Genomic DNA, 23,211 nt, shown 5'->3' with positions numbered 1-23,211 from the left:
GATTGATCGATTTCCTCCTTATCAGTTTTCACTTGATGCTCTTGCTCATCTCCTCCCCTCACATCAGGAGTTGAACAAGTACGTTAGACAAGATATTTATAGATAGTACATTACCACTACTTGGAGTAATCCCTTGAGAGGTCTTTGACCTAGGATGACATTCTATGTTGAGCATTTTCTTGTGATTCAGGATGGTATTGTTGGTGGCCCTGCTTATCTTTATCGGCATTAGAATCATGCCTTACAGTTTTCTTTAGGTTCATTCAGGGTTGGTTCTCACTGCCTCTGGGCTTAGACCGATCACCATATGGATCATGCTGATCAGTTATGTCAGTTGTGTACCTTGGTAGAGGTCGAGACTGAGATCCACTTCATTTTTCATTGTCCTCTCTAGTATGAGATCAAAGGGAGATTTTACTGCCTTTTCAGAGATTGTTCTTCTCTTTCGATGTTCTCCAGTTACATTGATCAACGGTGTCTTGCACTTTATCTTCAAGAGGCCACCCATCTTCAAGAGACTACCTTACAGTCTTTTATACCTCAAGGGCATACTTTAGGCCAGTTCAGTACTGTCTTTTTCTCTCCCTTGTCTCCTCCGTGGGGTTTGGAAAGGCCTTCCAGTACTTCTCATTTCAGATCGATTAGACACTGCACTAGTCTCTCCAGGTAGTGACAGTCCTACAGTAATTCTACACGGAAGTCTATGACTATGACCCTTCTATTACTGACTTATTTGTGACAAGGAATGACTCTTAGTCCTCATCTTGTGTTCTTTCTTTTCGTGTTTCTGGCTTTTGTTTCTTCTTAGTCACCGTTTGGTGTTTCTACTTTGGCCGGCTCTTCTATTTGTATCCTCAGTCCCATAAGCTTCGATTGGTTTTTCGTGGACATTAATATTTTTTTATCTTATCTTTATCTTTGTCTCCATGATTTTGAAGATGAATTTATACATCCATGGTTCAAAATCGGTGGAATCTTTAAGACCACAAATCCTAGTGTGAAAAATAATTAGATCTTCGTACTCTTGGTTGAAATTAGATCTGTAAATGGCCATCTCGATAAGTTGTTTCTCTTGGTATGCAACCAATATAGATTTACATACTTTTGATAATTTCTCTTATTCTCATCCCAAATTTTCGAAGACAATGCTTTGGTTAGATCTATGCATTCTGCATTATGCAACACTTTGAAAATTTGCGTGATAACTTCTGGATCAAGACTAATAATAAATTTGCGATCAACACCCTTGATTGTCTTTGACTTTAGGCTGAAATGCTTTATGCATCCAAGAACAAATTTTGGTTCCATTGTAGCCATGGGAAACGTAGACACCAAGTGAATATGACTTCTCTTGATACATTACATTTCATGACCAATAGGAGTTTCTACTCTTCGTAGAAAATCAGTCATATCTACATATTCGATCTTTGTGTCTAACACATTGTTAAGAATGGACGTGACATGAGATTGGGCTGCATGAGCCAACTGTTTATCAAACTGGTATTTCATTTTGGCCTTAGATTTTGATGGTGAGGGCATCTCTTGCGCTTGTGTTGCAACACACAAATTCCAAAACGTAAACGCATCATTAGAGGATATTGCCATAAAAGGTTGATTCTTGATCAACAACCAAGGTTTGAGTATGGATTAGATAGTTGTGTAGATCCGATGAGATTATCTCAAAAGGAGACATCATACATATGCGGTAGATGGAAATGGAAGGTGGAGTGAAAAATTATGGAAGTGGAAATAGAAGGAGATGGATGTGTTTTAAGATGTGAAGGTGGAACGCAAGGGAATGTGTGGGAATGAAAACTCTCGACGTTTTAAAAAGTGACTTTTGGTTTTCAAGATGTTATTACATGAAAAATGGATTACATATAAATGCAAAATGTAATGAGGAATGGAAAGTGAGATGACATGCGAATGCGGATGGAGAATGAGCTTACATGTAAGTGCGGATGACATGTATTTTGCTTATGAAATGTAAGTGTATATGGAAAGATAGAAATGCAATGTAACTTGAGGTGAAGTGAACTTTATATTCGTCTTTGAGGAAAAGTAAAGTCAAAGTACATGGGAAAACATGCACATGACATTTTTGACCTTTAAAAAGTGACTTCTAGTCAAAAACTGGTTTTAGAGATGCAATTATATGTAAGATTTTTTTTGTAATCATTACATGCAATTTAATGAGGAAAGTGAGATGAGTGGAAATAGAACTAGAAAACAGAGTAACGAGAATCGCCATAAAATCGCCTGAATCGGCGATTCGGCGATTAGATTCAGCAATGGCGATTTTTTTGGAGTCGGAAATCGCCATTGCCGATTTCTTCAAGTGAATCGCCTGAATCGATTCAGGCAAAAAATCGCATGAATCGCCTAGAAAAATCGGCAGGAATCGCCCGCGGCCAATAAAGTATAGAGTTGTAAAATTTTAAAAAATTGCTTGGTTTTTTTACTTTGTTTTTGACCATTTCTCTTTGTTATAACCCTAAAGGGCCTTCTATTTATTTAACATGAGTAGAAGAGAGGAAAAGTGAGAGAGAAGAAGAGAAAAGAAAAGCCATAGGTTTCTAACCGGCAAGAAGAAAGAGCACAAAAGAGATCAGCAATCCATTTGTGGAGGCCATCAATTGCATTGGGAGCATTAGGGAGCCAATCTCAACACTCCTCAACTCATTTGCAAGAGGTAAGTGCTCTTTTTTTTTTTGCATGTTAGTGTATTATGCATTTTTTGTTAAATTTTTATAGTTTTCAAGATTTTTAGTTTAGATCTTGAATGTTCTTTATTTTTACTAAGTTGCAAACTAGGGTTTGTTGTTTTGTAGCTTTTATTAGCTTCAAACTTTGATATTTTACATATAAATTTTTATTGCAGCAGCCTTTGCTTTCATTTTTTGCAAATTCGCAATGGGTAGAAAAGATGAATGTTGGAAATATAACGAAGAGTTTCCTGGAAGAACCAAATATCAAACAAAATGTATTTTTTGTAAAGAAAAAATAACTTCTGGGGGTATTTATAGATTGAAATACCACATTGCTGCTATACCTGGACACGATGTTACAATTTGCACTCACCAAACTCCTGAGGCAAAACGCACTTGCTTAATGGCATTAGAAAAAATTGAAAAAGACAAAGCCAATAGGAAAATGCAACTTGAAGGGTTAAGGGGTATTGGCTCCCATGTTCCCGCATCCGCATCTGCAGCCGCATCCACATCTGCATCTGCATCAGCTTCTGCATCTGTAGGTTGTGTTGGAGAGGGTTCTTCTAGGCCTCCTTTTTATCCTAGTTCTTCTGCTCGTGCTGGTGCTAGTCGGTCACATACTGAGACAGAGTCCCACACCAACCTATTGCAGCCTAGAGTGCGGAAAAACAGAATGGATAGTTACTTTGTGCCCCGCACTACTCCTGGTTCCCAACCCACGCTTGAGGGCATGGGTTTGAACAAGGAAATTCATGATGCTGCCAGAAAGGAGATATGCAAATTTTGGTACTTTTGCAACATTCCATTTATTGCAGCCAGGTAATTGATTCTTTTTTCGTTGTTTTCTTTAAAGTTAAAATTAAAAGTAAAAGTAAAACTTTAATTATATTTACTTGTTTTATAATTTGAGTCTTTGACATCTAAATTTTTATTTGTGACAAGGCTCCTTATTGGCAGAACATGATAGACGCGGTTGCTATTTGTGGTCCGGGGTTTAAAGCCCCAACTGAGGCTGAGTTGAGCGGATACCTCTTGGATGAGATGGTAGAGGACATGAGGGCTGAGCTCGAGGAGAATCGAAAGGAGTGGATTGCAAAGGGTTGCACCATCATGACTGATGGTTGGACAGATAGGAGGAATAGAACACTCCTCAATTTTCTTGTATCCTGTGGAGGTAATTGATCATTCTACTTTCCTACATACATAATTGTAAATTTTGATTTGTTGAATGCTAATTTGTTGATGATCCATTTAATTTTAATATTCTAATTCGTTGTTTTGTTACTTGTAGGATATACCATGTTCATCAAATCCATTGATGCTTCCGCACATGTAAAAAATGCCACATACTTATGTGAGGCTATTGAGGAAGTCATAGCAGAGGTGGGAGAACAAAATGTGATCCAGGTGGTGACGGATAATGCAGCAAGTTATGTTGTTGCAGGTAAACTTTTAACTTTTCAAGTTTTGAAAATAAATTTATTTGAATTTTGAAATTTGAATTTCTAATTGACTTAAAATTGTTGTAGGTAAACTTTTGATGGAGAGGCACCCCACCATATTTTGGTCCCCTTGTGCGGCACATTGCATTGACCTCATGTTGGAGGAAATTGGCAAACTTGAGTTTGTCAAGTCATGTGTGGAAAGGGCAAAAAACATATGCAAATTCATTTATAATCATTCATTTGTCCTTAGCACAATGAGGAAGTACACAGAAGGAAAAGAGTTAGCTCGCCCAGGTATCACGAGGTTTGCCTCGAATTTCATCACCTTGCAGTCCTTGTTGACATCAAGGGATGAATTGAGGAGCATGTTTGTTGGGCGGGAGTGGATTTCCTCTTCCTATGCTACGACCACTGTAGGGATAGATGTGGCGGATTGCATATTTGATGAGGATGGTTTTTGGAAACCCGCTAGAGAAATCCTGCAGGTAAATTTATTGCAATTTAACATTTAGTATTTTACTTTTACTTTAAGTTATATTATTTTATATTTAAGTTTTGACTCAAGTTTTTTGTTTTACTTTATATGTAGGTCACTGAGCCCCTTGTAGCTTTGCTACGAACTGCTGATGGGGAGAAGCCCTCTATGGGCTACATTTATGAGGGCATGGATAGGGCCAAGGAGGCCATCAGAGCCCAATATGCAGGAGTGCAGGAGAGGTATGGCCCTATTTGGGACATCATCGATAGGAGATGGCAGAATCAGCTCCATCGACCCATCCATGCAGCAGCTTACTTTCTGAATCCGGCATATCGTTTCCGTCCTGAGTTCAAGGCGGATGCGGAGGTTCTCACTGGCTTATACACAGTGATTCAGAGGTTGAGTAGCGATGAAGATAGCGCTGCTGCGATTGTTGAGCTAGACCAGTTCAACAATAAAGAGGGGCCACTTTTCTCTAGCAGGATGGCCATAAATGCTCAGACAACACTACAGCCAGGTAAAAATTAAATAATATATTCAATGTTCATGAATCTAGATTCTAATCTTAAAGTTGATTATGTAATTTTAGAGTTAACTTGTAATTTGTAAATGAGACTAATTGTTTCTATTTTCAATTTTTCCCTTATTGCAGATAGATGGTGGCAAATGTTTGGGGCCACAACCCCAAAACTTCAAAAAATTGCCATTCGTATTCTGAGTCAGCCAAGCAGCGCTTCTGGATGTGAGCGCAGTTGGTCCATGTTCGAGCACATCCATTCGAAGAGGAGAAACAGGTTGACAGTGCAGAAGTTGAATGATATTGTCTTTGTTCATTACAACCTCCGTCTTAGGATCAGACAGATTTTGGGCACTGACTCCTCTCCGATCATTCTAGAGGAGATTGATCCAGAATCAGAGTGGCTCACAGAGGTTGTGGATCCAGTCTTCACTGAGGAAGACCGTGTGTGGGTTGACCAGGTGGATATAGAGGCTGAGGCAGCTAAAGCACGTTCTTCAGGCATTGGTAGACGCACACGTGCACGCACAGGCACAGGCCCTAGCGACGTTCATGAGCCCATCTTACATGCGGGAGATATGGCTCGGCAGTCCTCTAGGACCTACATTAGACGCCTTGCTACTAGGCAGACTGGATACTCAGAGGCTGAGGCTGAGGCTGCAGCCGAGCTTTAGGATGATGTTGAGGATGATGATGATGACTATGAGTCTGAGGCTTGAGCTGGAGCCTTGTTTTTATATTTTGTTTACAGATATTGATACTGAATCATTGATAGACATGTTTCAAACTTTCATGGATCTTCATCTTAGATTCTTACATACATTTATGATTTGATGTCTTATGGATCATCTTACATACATTCTATGATTTAAATCATTGTGATCATTTGATTTCTATTTACTTCAGCTAGCCTACAATTTACATTTTAGATAACATAGTTACATATGTGATGGATTTTATGTTCCATGTTTATGTATGTTAAGTTTTAACTTCTATTTGATGATGTTATAGTGTGTTTAAGTTATATTCAATAAAGGGTGCATGAAATAAGTTTTAAATTGTTAAAATCTTTAAATTTAAAGGGTTTTTTCAAATTTGCCGATTCATTGCCGATTCATTGCCGATTCATTGCCGATTCACGATTCGATTCGGCCTTGCCGATTCCGATCCGATTCCGATTCTTGTTACTTTGCTAGAAAATGAGATTACATGTGCATGCGGATGATAATGGATATACATGTAATTGCATGTAAAGAATGAGATGCGAAGTGTTGTGACATGGAAAGATAGAAACCTGAATTTGGAGTTTGGAAAAAAGCCAAAGACATGAAAATGAACCATTTTATCATTTTTAAAGGAAAAATGCATTTGCCATGGTATCAAAATCAATGAGTGTAAAGCATCAAGCTAAAATATGCATGAAATCAGCGAGATAAGCACAAATTATTTAGCAAGAAGTAAAATGTTCACTTACATGATGATTGTATGCCTTAAATGAAGGAGAAGAAGCTCCCATGTTGAAAATTTCTCAAACAAACTTCGATTTTTTCAACCTTATAAAGAAGAATTTGAATAGAGCATCCAATTATGTGTTTTTCATGCCCAATATGAAAAACGTGCCCTAAAATCCCTCAAGCTTCCAACGTTTTTTGTTAAGTGCAAGTTCTTGAAACATTTTTGAAAAAAAACTTGGATTTCCAAGTGCATTACATGTAATGTTTTTCACTTTAGAATGCAAAAACATGATCCTTAGTGATTTGTTTACACCATGAAATGCCAAAACAACTTCTATTGAAGCCAAAACGTGCTTGCAAAACCCTTATGGTTCCAATAAAAATGGGTTTTTGGTGGGCACATGCATGAAGTTTTGCCTTAAATCTTCAAAAATGGGTTTATGAAGGGCAAATGCATAAGCTTGAATGCAAAACACACCTTTTGGAGGTATTTGCGTGTTTTAAATATGCAATATAGACCCAAATGCACCTATTAATCAGCTCTCCCAAAGCAAAAGCACACCTCTTTGGTGCATATACATGTTTTAAAAACATTCTCTTTGCCCAAAAACGGATTTTAGAGATGTGTTTGCATGTCTTTAGTGCAAAGCACACCTTTTTCGTGCAATTACTTGTTTTAGTTGCTTGCATATGCAACCTAAGGCAAAAACACACCTTTTTGGACCATATGCATATAACGTATGTAACTCAACTTTTTGATGTCATGTATATGCATATAACATATTTAAGTTGAGTTTACATGCATTTGCATAAAAACCACACCTTTTTGATGCTATTTCATATTTTCACATTTACATGTTGCACACAAATCAAGTGATTAATTAAGTAGATGTCAATTTAATTTTGATAAACTATTACTTAAGTGAGACATAAATTATATTTACATTATCATATTAACAATATAATATGCAAACATCATTTAATAAGTAATATTTACTAGAGTATTTGATGTAAATAGCAAAAATTAATTTGAACTATATAGTTAATATAGTCACTTAAGTGAAAAATCTAAAAACAAATTCAACATAAAATTATAACTTAAAGTGCACTATAGTTACTTCAAGTGAAAATTTAAATGATAAAGTAACTTAAAAACATAACATAAAGTGAATTTAAGTTATATTTTTAAAAAAGTGAATGTCAAATAAAAAATATAACATGATATTTTTAATTCATACAGTTGCATAAAAAATGTCTACATTTTGGACACTAAATTGGCCATATCTTTTGATTTTCTACTTGGATTGAGCCCTAAGATAGATCAAATTGAATGGAAAACCGAAAGCAATGACCTGAGCAAAATCAAATGACTAAAAACCAAGAAACACACACTAAAAAACGAAGAAAAAGATGATGAATGCCTCAAAATTAAGCATAGGCTCAACAAGAAGAAAAAAACAAAAAAAGCCTGACGAAAGCCTTGGGCAAAATGATTCATTATATCAATTGGTCTTGTTTGATTGATCAATACAAACCAATTAAATAATGAAATAAGTTTAGAGAAATGCCAAATTAGTTTGAAAAGGTTTCGTACTATTACCTACATTTTGTGGTCACAAAATGCACGACAACAAAATGAAATTGAACCAAATGTTGAACTTGATGCGTTTGATGATAAAGAATAGGAAAACTAGTAAGTGATCATTGTGTAATATAAGATTTTGAGAGTTAGAATATTTTCATGAATGTGGTGTAGTGAAATATTCTATTCATTGCCAATTATAAGTATGACTATTCTACTTCTATATGCGATACACATTTTGAAATTAGCAATTCAGTAATATTATTCTTTTACAATTATATCTGGTATTCTATATTGTATTATAGTACGTTAGGATGCAGTTTACGATTGACAAGTCACTAATGTGTCAAGCCTAGTCTTGTAATATGCTGAAAGAAATAGATATACAAAATTGCAAATGATCTAAAGACCATGCGAGCTTGCCCAAAAAATGTTTTAATAGCTATGTGGACAAGGTCCTGTAAACATTGCAAACATGGCGTAAGAGTCAACAACTAAGTCATTTGCTAACATAGATGAGTTACATATCATATTGGGTCTGATGTTGTGCTATAGTTGTAATTTAAATTTAAATTTACATGCTTTTTTCTTATTTATTTTTGTATGTTTATAAGGGCTTGATGAAAATGCATTCAATTTATAATTGAAGTAGTTTATCAGAGATCAGAAGGAGATTTAAATCCCTTTTTATATCATTTGGTAACAGATTGGTTCAAACTTCTAGGTGTTACCTATCATTAATTTGAATATGAATTCGAATTCTTAAAATGTTAATACAGATGTGATCTTGTGCCGGAGTTCTAATTTAATTTACTCTTTTTAATTTATTAATTTTTCTTGCAAGGGCTTGATGCTAATGTGTTTAATGTAGATGTTGAAATTATTTAGAATGATTGTTCAGAGGCCAGAATGAGGTTTGAATTCCCTTTTATAATACTTGGTAACAAGTGGGATCTGGGTGCTACCTATCATCAATTGAAGCTTGAATCTGCATTCTTAAAATGTTAATACGTATCTGAAGCATTACTATAGTAAATTTAACTGGTTGTATATGTTTAAGAATTTGATACAGGATTCTAACCAAATACTGTTTTGAGTTACGTTTAGGCATTACAATTGGCTGCTGCAAAAGTCCTATCCAGATTGTGTTTTGTTGCACAGAAGACAAACTCCCATGCAGTAAGCATTGCGAGCTATATATCAAGTTCTAAACAGGTAGTTAAGAATTGAGAGTCATTGATTCTCTAAAATTATTAGACTTCCTGAGGTATTTTTGTTTTTGGTTCTGTGCTAGATTCAGCTCTATTTTTCAAAACAAGTTTTCTTATTGAATCATGTGCATATGTACAGAGAAATAATCTAAATTTGGTATTTAGCCATCTATTAAGTGAGGAGAGCGCTTCATCAAATTTGGAGCTCTTTTCTGCTACATTAGATCTGGCTACATCTGCAGCTCTTTACCAGGTAGTTGATTCATTTTGATGGTGTTGGTAATGGTTCAAGAGTATACTGTTTAATTCACAATGATTTTCACATTTTATTGATCATATTATTGTATCGACCTAATAGAATAAAATGGTCAGTTCATAATTTATTTGCTTTCTGATAAATTGTTCATAAGTACTTTTTTGAGACAACTTCTTTCTTGAAAGGTGTTAAAACAGAAATTTAAAAGATTAATATTTGGCAATCAATTACTATCATGCACTGGAAAAATGTAATATATTAAAATCTACAACTTGGGATGAGGATTGGGGGGTGGTGTATCCAACATAGTGATTTTTTCTTTTTGCCAGATTTGTGTACAGCTAGGGGATGGCAAAGGGGATGGGACGCCTATATAAAATATACAAAAATTTAAAATATATAGGGAAGTTTTATATGTTCCTATTGAAAAAAGGATAAAACATGCATATACATCATATTTATTTGTAAACATTGATAAAGAATGTCGATATGCATTTTATAATTGTAACATATAACATTTGTGTTCATTTGATGCCCTTTTTTGATCACCAATATTGATGGTATTGATTAGTCTATGCTAGCCATTCCCATCATTTATAGCTCAAGCATTTAAGTTAAAAGGAGTATGAGTGGTTTTTAACCTGAACTGTATGACAGAGTATAGGTTGTACCTCTTGCAGACCTGATACGATCTACTGGGTGTGATTCTTTGTATCTTTTGGCCCTTGTTGCTGTTTGGTGGTGTATGTTGCTGTTGGGTAGTATTGGGCGGTGTACTCTGATGTTTTTAGAAGGTGTTTTATTATTTTTGTAGCTGGTTGACCTGCAAACAGCTGAATATCGGACTTGCAATTGAGTTTCAGCTTTACACAGTGATTTCCCGACTTGGCATTTGTCATTCCAGTACTTTTTGTTGGTATTTCATTGTTTTCTTTTTGAATGGAGGTAATTTTGATTGTATTCTTGTTACCAATTTAACATACCTCCTAAATTGCTATGTTATTTATTGAGCTAAATGTTTTTAGTTGCTGAGAATACATATTATACAATGAAAAGGATACAGAAAATAAAGTACGGAAATCAGTAAACAAGAAAATTGATCACTTTCATTCGAAATATAAGTACCAAAGCAGTACATTTTTATTGAAGTATTCAAAACTGTTTTTTGATAAGGTACAAAGTGTTCAAATTTTACATAGTACTTAAATACAATGCATTCAGATATCACACAAGCATTCTTAGCTCCTAACATAATATCTGAATAAACACACTTTATAAATAGAAAAGTACTGATAAGATAAAGGGAAAGGCCTCCATTGTCTGAATGGAAGATTTGTTGTTCTGAATGTTGATGGATTGGGCCCGCATCTCCACTTGGGAATATACTTGCAAAAAAATGAAAGAAGAGGAGGGTCAGTTCATATGAACCGAGCAATGGAGATATTTGCAATTATCTATACACTATTGTTCCTACAATATGATTATTCAGATAACTATATTAAAAGACAAGAAGGCAAGAGAGAAATTTGAAAGTAAAACATGTTTATGCTAATGAGTTTGTTTCATGTGCAGATACAGGTATGAAGTTTGAGGTTGTTGAAGGATCTTGCATAAATTACACGCATGAAGCCTTTCAATTGAATCATGTAGAGACCAAGATTGAAGGACTTAGGAGGCTATCAAAGGGACACACATAAAATACAAGCGTGAAACCTTTTGGTCAAATCATGTAGAGGCGAACACCAAAGACATGGGGAGACTGTTGAGGGGGCATACGTAAATTACAAGTATGAGACCTTCTAGTTGAACCATAGAAAAGGTTCGAAAGACTCCACGAAAAGATTCAATTCCTTCAAATAAATGGTATCCCAAATGATTGAGAACAGCTACAGGAGACATGAAGGTTTGTGCCAACAAATAGATGTCAGATCAACAAGAGTAAGCAATTTTAAACACGATGAACTTCTGAAATGAAAATAATAGTGCACCTATTATAACATTAAACTAACAGTTAAGATTTTTAGTATACGTGCTATGCAAAGTCAGTGCATTGTATCAGCAAGAGCAAGGTGAAAGTATATAATTTGCTACAGAAGAAAGTGAATAAGAACGATAAAACAAAGGCATTGTTTTACTAGTCGACAAGCATTCTGTAACAAGTTTGTTGATCAATACATAATGAGTAAAAGAAATGAGTATTCTCATTAAGGTGCGAGTTTGTCATTGCATGGAATAAAAGAAAGGGCAGAGCTGAATGTATTATAATGAATGAAAACAAATACAGACATGTAAATGAACAAGAGAAAAGTAGTGCTATCAAGTGGTGCATGATGGTTATCTAAAAGAAACTAGACGCAAATATTGTTTCTTAACACATGACATAATCAATGCAAATCAATTGGGTTATTTGAGTTCACTAAAGTATAATGAGCAAGGCTTAGAGTCCTGTAAGTGAGAAGCAACAAACAAAGGATGATAAAATATAACAGTTTGTAACTTCTATAAAATTTTGATGCAAGAGGAGGAGTTCGAGTTGCTAAGGAAAAAGCCCCAAAAGAGAAATCACAAATGCTATAGTAAAATCCCAAATTGTTTGATGTATGTGAAGTTTCTAGTCAAGATCAAGAAGAATAAAATCTAGGTTTGCAGAGCATTAATGGAAGAGTAAAATGATCTCCATGACTTTAAAAATGGGTATTTAGCAGTGACATTAAAATCCTCAATGCTGGTTTTTATCTTCCTCTGTCACCTTTTTGGATACATTTAGAATGGGAAAGAGCGGTAAAAGTGAGTATTGAATCAGCATAAGGACTATGTGAGGAAGAAACGAAAAAGGTCTACCACTCTTCAAATATTTTACATAACATCTACAATTGTTCAAAGGAGCAGAATAATGAACAACCACAACCAAGAAAAATTGGCATCCAATAAATGTAAGGCTGAAGAGAAAAATTGTAATGCAATTTCATTCTTGCTATACCCAGTTCGCATAAGAAAAACCCAGAGTGATGTATTGCAAAATCCATGCGTAAGCTTCAGCAGAAAATGACATATATCAAAGAAAGTGTAGAGACCCTAATGGCAAAGACCTAGTGTGGGTTGTGATATGTTGAGCAACCTTAAGCTCATAACTCTTCCCAGAATGACAACAAAAACAGACTGGCTCAGAATCATTCATGGCGATTTAGCAAGGAGTGAAAACTTCAGCCCAGATTCAAACTGAATAGGTTAAATGCAAATCTGAAAAGGGCTCTAAAATATTGGAGAAGAAACCAAAGGAAACAACCTAATAGCTTGGAGTCCTTCAGATCATGATAATAGCTTGCATTAAAACAAGTTAGCTTTCATTCAGAAGCATCTACAAAAAATTATGAAAAACCATGTAGCAGCTTGGGTATATAAAAAATAGAATCCCGGAATAATGCTGAAGTCATAGTGCTCAATCCTAGCTATTAGATAAAATCCTCAAGCAACAAAGGCAATAAAAGATGAAGGGGAAAGTATCAAGCGACCCGCAAAAAATGACACATGTCCCAGTGATGTATGGTTGTAAATCTATTAGTAGTGAAGATCATCAATAGCAAAAAAAAGTCTACCATTCATAGGCCCTGTAAGGAGAAACTCACGCCTAGAATAAGCAAGAAATATGGCGTCTCATAGCAGAGAGAAATGATCTAGTAGGTATGGCATCTTGAATAACTTATAAGAAGAATAAATCCGTTGCAAAGCATAGGAGGAAGCCATCCAACAAGGAAGAAACCCGTATGGGAGAAAACCTCCAACAAAACATAGCAGATACGGCTTCTACCACCTTGAAAATCTGTTGCCGTCCAACCAAAAATGGTGACCATACAACCAAAATAAAAAATGTCCAAGGCAAAGAGAAAATCCACAGCCATAATAATGCTCCAGGTGTCCAAACAAAGGAAAATATCCAACAAAACATGGCATCTAGCAAGCAAAAATTGCAGAAGAAGCTCTCATGGTGACGGCTAGGGTTTTAAACCTCCCTTTTGCTCCTCTCAAAGTGAATCAAATGAATGCAATCCATGTTTTTTCCTTTGATATTTTTTCCTTTTGCTATATTTAATAAAACTTTCGGGTCCATGGTAGGAGTTAGGCATTTTATTTTTTGAAACTCCATTATTCATTTCACTTAAGTTTTATATACATTAAATGAATAATGCATATATTTTATCATTAAATGCATATAAAATTTAAATAAATATTATTCACATTCCCTTTCTTATATTTATTAATACTAATGTGTTTAAAATTGATAAATATAATGATAAACACATTAATATTAATAAATATAAGAAAAAAGAAGTTTATGATTGTAAAATTAATATATCAAATCGCTATAATTATAAAGCCTTATATTTTATTTATTTAAATAAAGGGAATTAAGAGGAGTTAACGATTTCAAACGCTAAACGCAAGGAGAGTTTTCAATGTCTATTTTTGAACTCCAAAGCAACATTCAGTGCACGCTTTCATGTAAAAATGAGCTATTTTTGGAGGCTAAAGGCAGTTTGAGTTTCTCATGTGGTAATGAAGCACTTTAGTGCTATTTTTGGTGATTTATGGAGTAGTTAAGGCCAGTTTTGCATGCAATTCATAATGAGAGCCTGTTTTATGCATACTTTGCATATTTATGAGGAGTTTTACATGCTATATTTTTGGGTTGCTTGAGGGATCCGAGTTATGGTTTTATGTATTATTTGAGGAGCTAGGGGCAGTTTTCGAGTTATCTATCAGTTAGGCAGGTGGTTGATGGCAATTTTTAGAGACCTTTTCATAATTTCTATCGTTTTTGACGTATTTTTTCTAGGCATGATCTTGGAATCCGAATTAGGGTTATGAGTTCTATATATTGTACATTCACCTCATTATGAGGATCTTCTTCTAGATTCAGATTTTTGCGCATTGCAGATTTTGAGATGATTGTTAGAGCAAATTTGTAGTAGAGGTTTATTCAGCATTAGTTATAGAGATTTAGTGGTTTCTTCTCATTGATTCTCGTGCAATATTGTGGATTTTTTACTTTTATGTTGTGTTCCCCTTCATTTAAGTTATATTCCTTATTGCAAATTTGAATCTTGATATGTGTGATTACAGGTCTTTGTTTGTGATTATTGTTCTTTTAGTAGAAAATTGGTGAAACCTAGATTTTCCTTTTAAAGCAGAAGGTCCCAGTCCTTGCATAGAGACACTTTTGTGATTGCATGTTTGTCTTAGTATTGTGAATCAATTGTTTCTTTCATAATTCATGTTGATTTAATTAAGGTTATATTCAAAATCATTGGTGTATCACCTCATTTAGGTTAGTATTCATTAGTTGTTATCCACTTCTCATCCCTTATCTTGCATATAATTTAGGTTTAGGTGATCACTATTTAGGAATCAACCTAGCTTCGGGAGATTCATCTCTCGTTTTAGGACAACCCACCACCCAAGAGTGTTTCCATGTTTCAATAGGATGGTTAGATTCTGCATCTTTCTATAGGCGCAATCCTGATTGACAACAATTCTATTACTGGTATGACCTACAACCTAAGTTACAAGATTTATATTCGAGTTCAAGTCCTGCCATAAGAAAATTCATTTGAGAATCGGCAATGTAAAATTTTTGAGAAAACAATTGGCATTAATTTTGCCTTATATAAATTTAAGTTTTTAGATATTGGCAATATATCCACAAAATTATGAAAATAGTTTAATATTAATAATGTAATTTCCCCATTTTTGGCGAGCTCTTGTAGTTGATTGCGTCAATTCATTATAGCGACCTCATGTGCTGACAAGGTGGTTTGGGGGTCTCAGTTGTGGAATTAGCATTTTAGTTTGTCTAATCCGGGTAGTTGCCATGTTTGGCAATGAAGAAGGTATCATTGGTAGTTGGTCATTGCCTACAGTGGATTGGGCAATTTATTGCATGGTATCCTATTTATTAATTTATTACTAGAGTTAACATTATTATATGGCATTTTATTATTATTTAAATGTTATAAAATGATATGTTTAGGAAGCTTCTTAAGTGGAGCTACATTTGGAAAAGTTGTGCCATTGGAGGATTATAAATATGAGCCCATTTGATGAGAAAAGCATCCGATAATTTTTTTGCTTTTGTTGCTTTTGTGAGAATTATTGAGGTTGATGACTTTTATGCCCTTGCTGAGGTTTAAGGGTTTGATGCTGAGAAGTGTATTAAAATCATTGCTGAGATATAGTGATTTCATTATATTCTGAAAATTTGTTGAATCTCCTTACTGTGAGTATCTGTGGCTGGGGGATATTGTTTAAAGTTTTGGTTGCATTTTTCCATCTGCAAATTAGAGGAGACTGATCAGCATATCAGGGAATTTCGGTAATTGGAGTCTTCGTTCTGCTCCTGCTGTTCCTGAGAAGACATTTAGGAATTGGCGTGCATATCTGGTGAGCTAGTGGCTTGAATTTCTGCCAATATAACCTACAGTTGGGCATTTTGAAGAGCTACTGTTTGGGCGTTAATAGATTTCTGATATTGACATTAATCCATCAGCATTCCAAGCTTTACCATTCAATTGTTTTGGTAGTTTGTACCTCTGTTCTACATGAATCTCCAGCTCCATTTGACGGATATTGGATGGCTGCAGTTAGCTGCCTTGTTTTGTAGACTTGGGTGTCCAATTAAAAGGGTTTGAGTTGCATTATGTTATTTTGGCTGAAACACTTAATTGCTGGCGCCTTGTTACGAGTTTGGCTAGACGAGGATGTTGAGGGAAAGAAAATCAAATCACAGAGAGTGTTCGAACGGAGAGGAACCTGTGTGGAAGGATATAAGGCCGGTAATTCACGAAGAGATGCAAGCGTCCGAGTCTCTATGCATTCTACGGAAAAATCTTAATTTTAGAGATTTGATTTTCTCAGACTATAGTCTTGAATTGAGTTTGAGAGCAAATATAGGCCCGATAAAATTCAAGCCCTAAAATTATTAAATTACCGATTATTTTAGTTAGGATTTTAATTGAAATTTATGTTAATTTTGGATAGTTATTTGTTATAGAAAGGTGCGATGCTTAGAAAAGCAATTGACACCTCTTACCTTCTAATAAATATAAGATGTAAAATCAAACAAGATAATTCATATTGATATTCAATTTTTTTTGTATTATGATGCTCTATGATATATTTTTATTCTTTCATTGGTAAAGAAATGATTTTTTGAACTAAGCTCGTGAATTCGGATTATTGAATAAATTCTTATGCGATTCTAGAATTAGACTGTATTGGATAGATCATCCGTAAGGAGTGTCTCCATTGCAATTTCATTTTCGACATGATCAATAAGAAACATTTATTTTATTTCGCATGAAGTTTTAGAGTTAAGATATTAAATAGTTTCGGTCTTTATAATTATTATTATAATTTTATAAATAATTTATATGATAGATAAGTGGACATGATTAAATATAGCATTTTAAGATTGAACATCATAGATATTGAGAAATATTTTATTATTTCCGGATCTATGTTTGGTTTGTCTCTGAACATGAGTTAAAATACATTCCAGACGGTTTTAAAATTGCATCCATATATTTGATCTGTCGCATCTTGATTATTAAATTGTTTATAATTAATGTGCATAGAATTTTATAAAGTTGTATGTTTTAAACTTATAACACTGAATCTATTGCCGTTCGACATTGGTCTTTATATTTTTTTTCATAATTCACAATCCATATGCCGGTAAATTGTTTCATATCTTTCCTTTGAAGAGTTAATATATTCATTTGTTGCATTAATCTATGATTATTCTTTATTTAAAACATTATCACATTTATACAATCATTTACTTTTGTTCTCAGTTCATAATTTGTGGGTTAGAAGCTTTCAATCATTCTTGCCATTTTGGAAGCCTTCATTACATTCGCATTCTAATTGATCTGCTTTAAGCATCTTGGATTTAAGGTTGTTGTCCAAGATCAGGTACACCTGCCTTGGTGTTGTAGAGCCAGAAGTGCAAGGGATTTGGATCGCATTGATCAATCCCGTCAAGTTGGCCATAACCGGTTGGATATCCTAGCATCGAGCAGGCAAGGCTCGTAGGATTCCAATCTGTGGTTTTGGGAACCAACAAGTGCAGGGGATGATTTGGTGTCATAGACCAAGTGATAGTAACTGGGTGTTATCAAGTTACATTGGGAAGTCTGTGTAACTTAGAAATAGGAGAAGCAGTCCTTTTTGGCTGTGTGGTTGAATAGTTAATGTATTATTGAATGTTTCCTTTATTAAATATTCATTCCCGGTCTAAGAAAATTGGGAAAATCTGGGTCTTTTCAGTTCTGGAATCTTGCGTTAATTATTGGAATTGAGAGTGAGATATTAATGGAAGTTCGAAATTTGTTTTTCCTTTCCCTTTTGTACACAACTTCATTTTATTTTATTTTAAGCTAAGTTGCCAGTTTGGATTTGGGTTTGAAATTTATTAAATTTTCTGTGGGAGTGGATTCAAATTCCTTTTGGGTTAGTCTGTACAAAAACATATATATATATATAAATGTGTGTATGTATATGTATATGTCTATGCATATGCATATGTAAATGCAGCAGCCAACAAGTCCATACACCGCTATGGTAATAGTAAAGCAAAGTAGCAAAATACAGCACAGTATATATTAATCTTTAAACTTTTAGTCCAAATGACGTATGTTTTATCTTTTGGCCTTTATAGCAGTCCATTTTAAGTTGGAGGGTTGGATTGATTAAAATAGATCAAAAAACCTTTAAAAAATCCATTTTTGGCCAGATTCGGCCTGGTTCCTGCACAGATTTGTGAATTCGCCATAAAAGTGGCAAAATTCATGGTGCCTTCATCTGTCAGAATTTGGGCAGACTTTGAAGGTCAGTGGCAGAGTTTTGCAAGAATCTGACAAGGACTAGACTTTTGCAAGAATTCCCCAACCACACTTTGGTGTTGCAGGAAAGAATTCGGTGCCTAAGAAATATGTTGTAATTAGAATGCCATTCTCGATAGGGTCAAGTTATTGTTTGGAATTCAGTGCAGTCCTTGTTTTATAAAATGTTGTTAAATTTTGAATTTTCAGAAAAAATAAGGGTTGAGAGATCAGCAATAGTATCACTTTTCCAATCTTCCAGGATTCCCAATTACTTTTTTTCTAGAACCTGTCATTTTTATTTAGGGAATTCAGTTTCTTCATAAAATTGAATTCCTGAACCCCTGACAAAAGCTGAGGCAGGAGAGCCCAGTAAAAACAGTATAAAAGGATTCCCAACTCCTTACTTTTGAAGTGTCAGTATGAAGAGGAATCCATGGAGAAATATCAAAAGAGTAAATGGTCAAGTGAGAGCAGGGTTATAGATTTTGAAAAAGAGAAAACCTCTAGAAGGAACTCAATAATCCTTGTGCTAATAATGTCAATTTCCTCCCATGTTTTGATTGAAGCAACTTACCAACACGAAAAAAATACAATTTCTCATATTTCAATGCAAAACTCAAAAGAATTGGAGAGTCAGTCCTTACTGGTATTTCAAAAATGGTCTGTAAAAAACAATTTATTAAACAATGATTCTTTCTTTTGTTTCTGAGTTGCTTTTCTTGCGATTGATAATAGAGTTAAAGTAACTAGTAGACAAAGTGCGGGGAGGACTTTTCATTTGTGAAATTTATTATGATGATTGCATAGAGGAGGGTTTTCAGGGAACCCTAATTTATGAATATAAACTTCATCATTTAAAGGTAGATATTTTATAAGTGCACTTTCCATGAGTACATTTGCTACTAGGTCAATCCCATTCCTATTGTTCATACCAATGTTAGCTAAATAATTAAAAATGAGGAAATTTGTTTTTAGCCCATTAAGTGAATATAATTGTTTGTTGTTATTACTATTTCAATAAATTTTCACTCCTGTATGATTTTCCCACGATGCTATTTGTGACTTGGTCTTTTGGCAATTGCTTTGATTATAACTTGGGAGTGCCCTTCATCTATTAACCTCAACCATACTTTCAGTTTAGCCAACTTGAGTCCTATCTAAAATGCTTTTGCCTTAGCAATATTGTTTCTTTCCATGTGCTTAATTGTATATGTGGACTGTACCTTTCAAGTTTCTGAAAAATATTTGTGCTCTTGCAAGGCCACGGTTATGCCTGATGAGTTGGGGTATAAGCTTTGTTTGAATTTTCTTCTTTCTCTACCAACACTTTTATCATGGTGCTGCATACTGGGATTTTTGATTGACATATGGAAACATGTCAAAAAGCTTTGTTTTCTCAACATTTGAATGCTCAAATGAATCCTATATAAGTTATCCAGAACTTGACATGATGAGTTGTCTTCTTTACTATTGAGCTGCCAATTCTTATATAGAATCATGATGTGCATAAGTAACATCAGGTACGAATAGCAAGCCATATCAGCAGTTGAATTGAATATATATCTGAATGGCTAGGACTGGTTTTGGTTGACCTTGGTTACAGCTTGTACAAAGACCAATTGTTTAATTCCGAAACATAATTTTACAATTTGCACATACAGCATGTACATGAGTGTCTTTCATTCTCCTGTTTAAAAAGAATTTAAGTTTGTTTTATGCTTCAATCTGTGATTTCTATAATGGGTTTATTCTTCCCTCTTTCAGCCTACACTTTTAGAGATAATGTTATTTTCGCAAGGAAAATCTGTAGAGTCTGCTACTATGCAAAACAATACAGTCACAGGATTGTCTGCTTCAAGCATTAAATCAGACGAGATAATGATAGGCAATGGTGTTGATGTGCTGTGGAACTATGTACAGAATAGTGAAGATCTTATGAAAAGGTCAGTTACCATTTCATTTGGAGTTCAGAAACAAGGATAACTTCTGATTAATTATTGACCTTTTGTAATTAGATTTTCATTTTATATGTACCTGAATGATACAAAATTTAATATCTGTGTTTTTCTATTGTTTTATCAGACAACCCTATATACTCTCACAAGTTCTTCATTTTTTAAAGATACACTGGCAAGGAGGTGCCGAGTGCTCACATATTCTTGATAAGATTCATAACCAGGACATGTTTTGGAAGTGCTTATCATCTTGTATTTCAAAGTTCTCCTTCAGCAAGGTTACCATTGATGAGGCTTTATCCAAAGCTTTCCAGTATAATTGCCAATGTTCTGTGCTACACATCATGGCCAACGAAATATTTCTTCAAACTCACTTGGTGCACACTGAGAAGATTCTGACGAAATCTGTTGCTTCCTCATCAAATAATATCAACAATTGCACAACTGGATATGATAATAAACATACGATGTTGAAGTCGACTGCATCATCTGGTGCTCTAAAATTTTTGTTCGAATGGAATGAAACTTCGGTCATCCGTAGAATTCTGCAGTCTTATGCATCATGTCTGTATGATAAAGAACTCCTCCTTGACATAAAGGTGCATATTCTTTCTTATTTATCAATATAATTGCCAACAAGCTACTAAACTTTTCTAGTTTGGTTTTCAATCCTAATGTCTACTAAACTTTAATACTAAAAGTAGATGGTGTGTAATTTTTAAAAAGGACCCAAGAAAGACAATGTAAGGTTCAATCGTATTAGAGATACAGTCTTCCAGTTCTACCAAACAGTTTGTCTTCATTTTCTGTGCTATAAAAACGGTTTTTAACTTGCATCTTAGTAATGAAAGGGAGGAGAAAGTAGACAATATATACATGACTATTAGATCTCATTAAGTAATGTCGGTTTATAGCCCGCATCTTTTATTTTCGTTTCAGTTTAGCATGTTCATTCTATATTTTTTGTTATTTGGTTTCTCACTGTCACACCCTTGACTTGAAAAAAATACCGGTCTTCCTAGTGATTTAGAAGAAGATGTATAAATGAAATATATTGACTTTTCTAGTGGCTACATTTAATGCTTCTGCGCATGATAATATGAGATATTATCAGAGTTTATTAGTTAACCAGTGTAGTATGCTGATAGTTCTCCCTTTCATGCTTTTATTGTTCTTGAATGAAAATTTTCATACTATGAAAAATTTCAGGCTAAAAGCCCATCTTATAGTTCACATCCAAAATCCTCATGAATTGAACTCAATGGAGGAATTATAAATGGCAAGATGAGAAAATCTATTCATTATGCATATGATTATTTGTCTTTCATACTGAATGTTCTTGGGAGGTGTTATGAGATTTAGGGTTTCAATCATTTTCATACTCGAGATAGTGGGACAAAGGGTCCTAAATTTTGGGATGGTGGGGGATGACGAGTGGAGCCAAATGGGGTAGGGGATTTATATAGGATATACTATACATATGGTATCTAAAATGCTAGTTGTGAAAAGAGGTGTGAGAGTATTAAGAAGTAAATGTCAAATACTAAATACTAAAACTGTAAATACTTAAACATTGAAGATTGAACTATGAAGTTTTTTCATCTCTTCAGTCTCCTTACTGTTGCAATCAATTAGAAATGAAAATGTGAAAACAAATGAAGCTTAGAGGGCTTTTGAAGGAATAGAAAACCATAAATGGGTTCGATACACCCAAAGTAACATTATTTTTTTGTAATTTCTTTTTAATTCGCCACAATGAGGGACGATGTTTGGGCATCCCCGAGATGCTCAATGGATGCATAGGTGTCACCCTCAGTGTTTTGGGGATAACAAAACGTCCTTGCATTCCTTAGGGCGGGAGAAAAAAAGGGTAGTGCCCGTGGTGACGTTGTCCCCAAGTACCCGTTGCATCACTAGGGTACACTAGTTATTTTCAGCATTGGAGGATGAAATCTCTTGGGTGTTTTGGAATCTCATTGCTGTGAAAGGCTAGGTGAAATCATTGCTTAATTGTGGGCTTCATTCAATGGTTTACTTTGTGTAAATTGGTTGAAGTTTTTGGAACATTGAATTCTAAATCAAGGGAAAATCCATAGATGACTTATAACAGCTGTTTACAACATTTTGTAGCTGATTTTATTGAATCTCAAGCTGTACAACATTCTAGGCCCCATGTGAGATCCAAAGCCAAGGTGTTTGGCTTTTGGGCCAAATTGGCTTGAATTAGTGCTTCCTCATCATCCAATATTGCGTGTGTAGCAATAAAAGTGCATTGCACATTAAATTTGAAGCAATTCTGTATAATGTTCCGGATTTAGCAAGCTCTGGTAGCTTAGCGATGCTAGTTCACAATTGTGACCCTTGTGAGCCGACACTTAGATTTTGAGGTTCTCAGTGGAGTAAAACATTTCAAATACAGGATTGTCCATAAAGTGAATCTCAAGTTTGAGTTGATCTGTAGTATAAATGTTAGTGGAGTATAACATCTCAAGCATAGGATTGTCCATAAAGTGAATCTCAAGTTTGAGTTGATTTGTAGTATAACATGACTCTGTCACGACATCACTCATCTCATAATCATCAACATGTGCGCTATCATCAGAACACACATCAACTGCATGTATATCACTAGACTCCTCAATAGATGACTTCACTGGGACATAAGTAGCTATCGATATGATTGTATCATTGCATGCTCCTACTCCCACTATCGTTGTGTT

At 34.7% G+C, this 23,211-nt stretch overlaps 2 protein-coding genes across 3 annotated transcripts in view; both read left to right on the top strand.

The window, feature by feature from the left end:
- LOC149567622 (nucleoporin (DUF3414)) overlaps nucleotides 1-23,211 on the top strand; it is a 337,999-nt gene that overhangs the window by 223,156 nt on the left and 91,632 nt on the right. For both annotated transcript variants that reach the window (XM_089820876.1, XM_089820877.1), the window contains exons 23-26: nucleotides 9,295-9,402; nucleotides 9,538-9,651; nucleotides 20,301-20,479; nucleotides 20,619-21,090. In XM_089820876.1, the coding sequence (XP_089677002.1) occupies nucleotides 9,295-9,402; nucleotides 9,538-9,651; nucleotides 20,301-20,479; nucleotides 20,619-21,090 (873 nt within the window). The remainder of the gene's footprint in view (nucleotides 1-9,294; nucleotides 9,403-9,537; nucleotides 9,652-20,300; nucleotides 20,480-20,618; nucleotides 21,091-23,211) is intronic.
- Nucleotides 3,342-6,051, top strand: LOC149567623 (uncharacterized). The gene is made up of 6 exons (XM_089820879.1): nucleotides 3,342-3,530; nucleotides 3,654-3,885; nucleotides 4,003-4,155; nucleotides 4,241-4,641; nucleotides 4,746-5,151; nucleotides 5,287-6,051. The coding sequence occupies exons 1-6, from the start codon at nucleotides 3,486-3,488 to the stop codon at nucleotides 5,823-5,825; spliced, it is 1,776 nt and encodes a 591-aa protein (XP_089677005.1). The 5' UTR covers nucleotides 3,342-3,485; the 3' UTR covers nucleotides 5,826-6,051.

This window comes from Cupressus sempervirens, chromosome 3 (genome assembly GCF_028749045.1).
Source record: "Cupressus sempervirens isolate cs-2001-9-10 chromosome 3, ASM2874904v1, whole genome shotgun sequence".
NCBI classification, from domain to species: Eukaryota; Viridiplantae; Streptophyta; class Pinopsida; order Cupressales; family Cupressaceae; genus Cupressus; species Cupressus sempervirens.
Note: the sequence above shows the minus strand (reverse complement) of the source record. Positions and strands in the feature narration are given on the sequence as shown.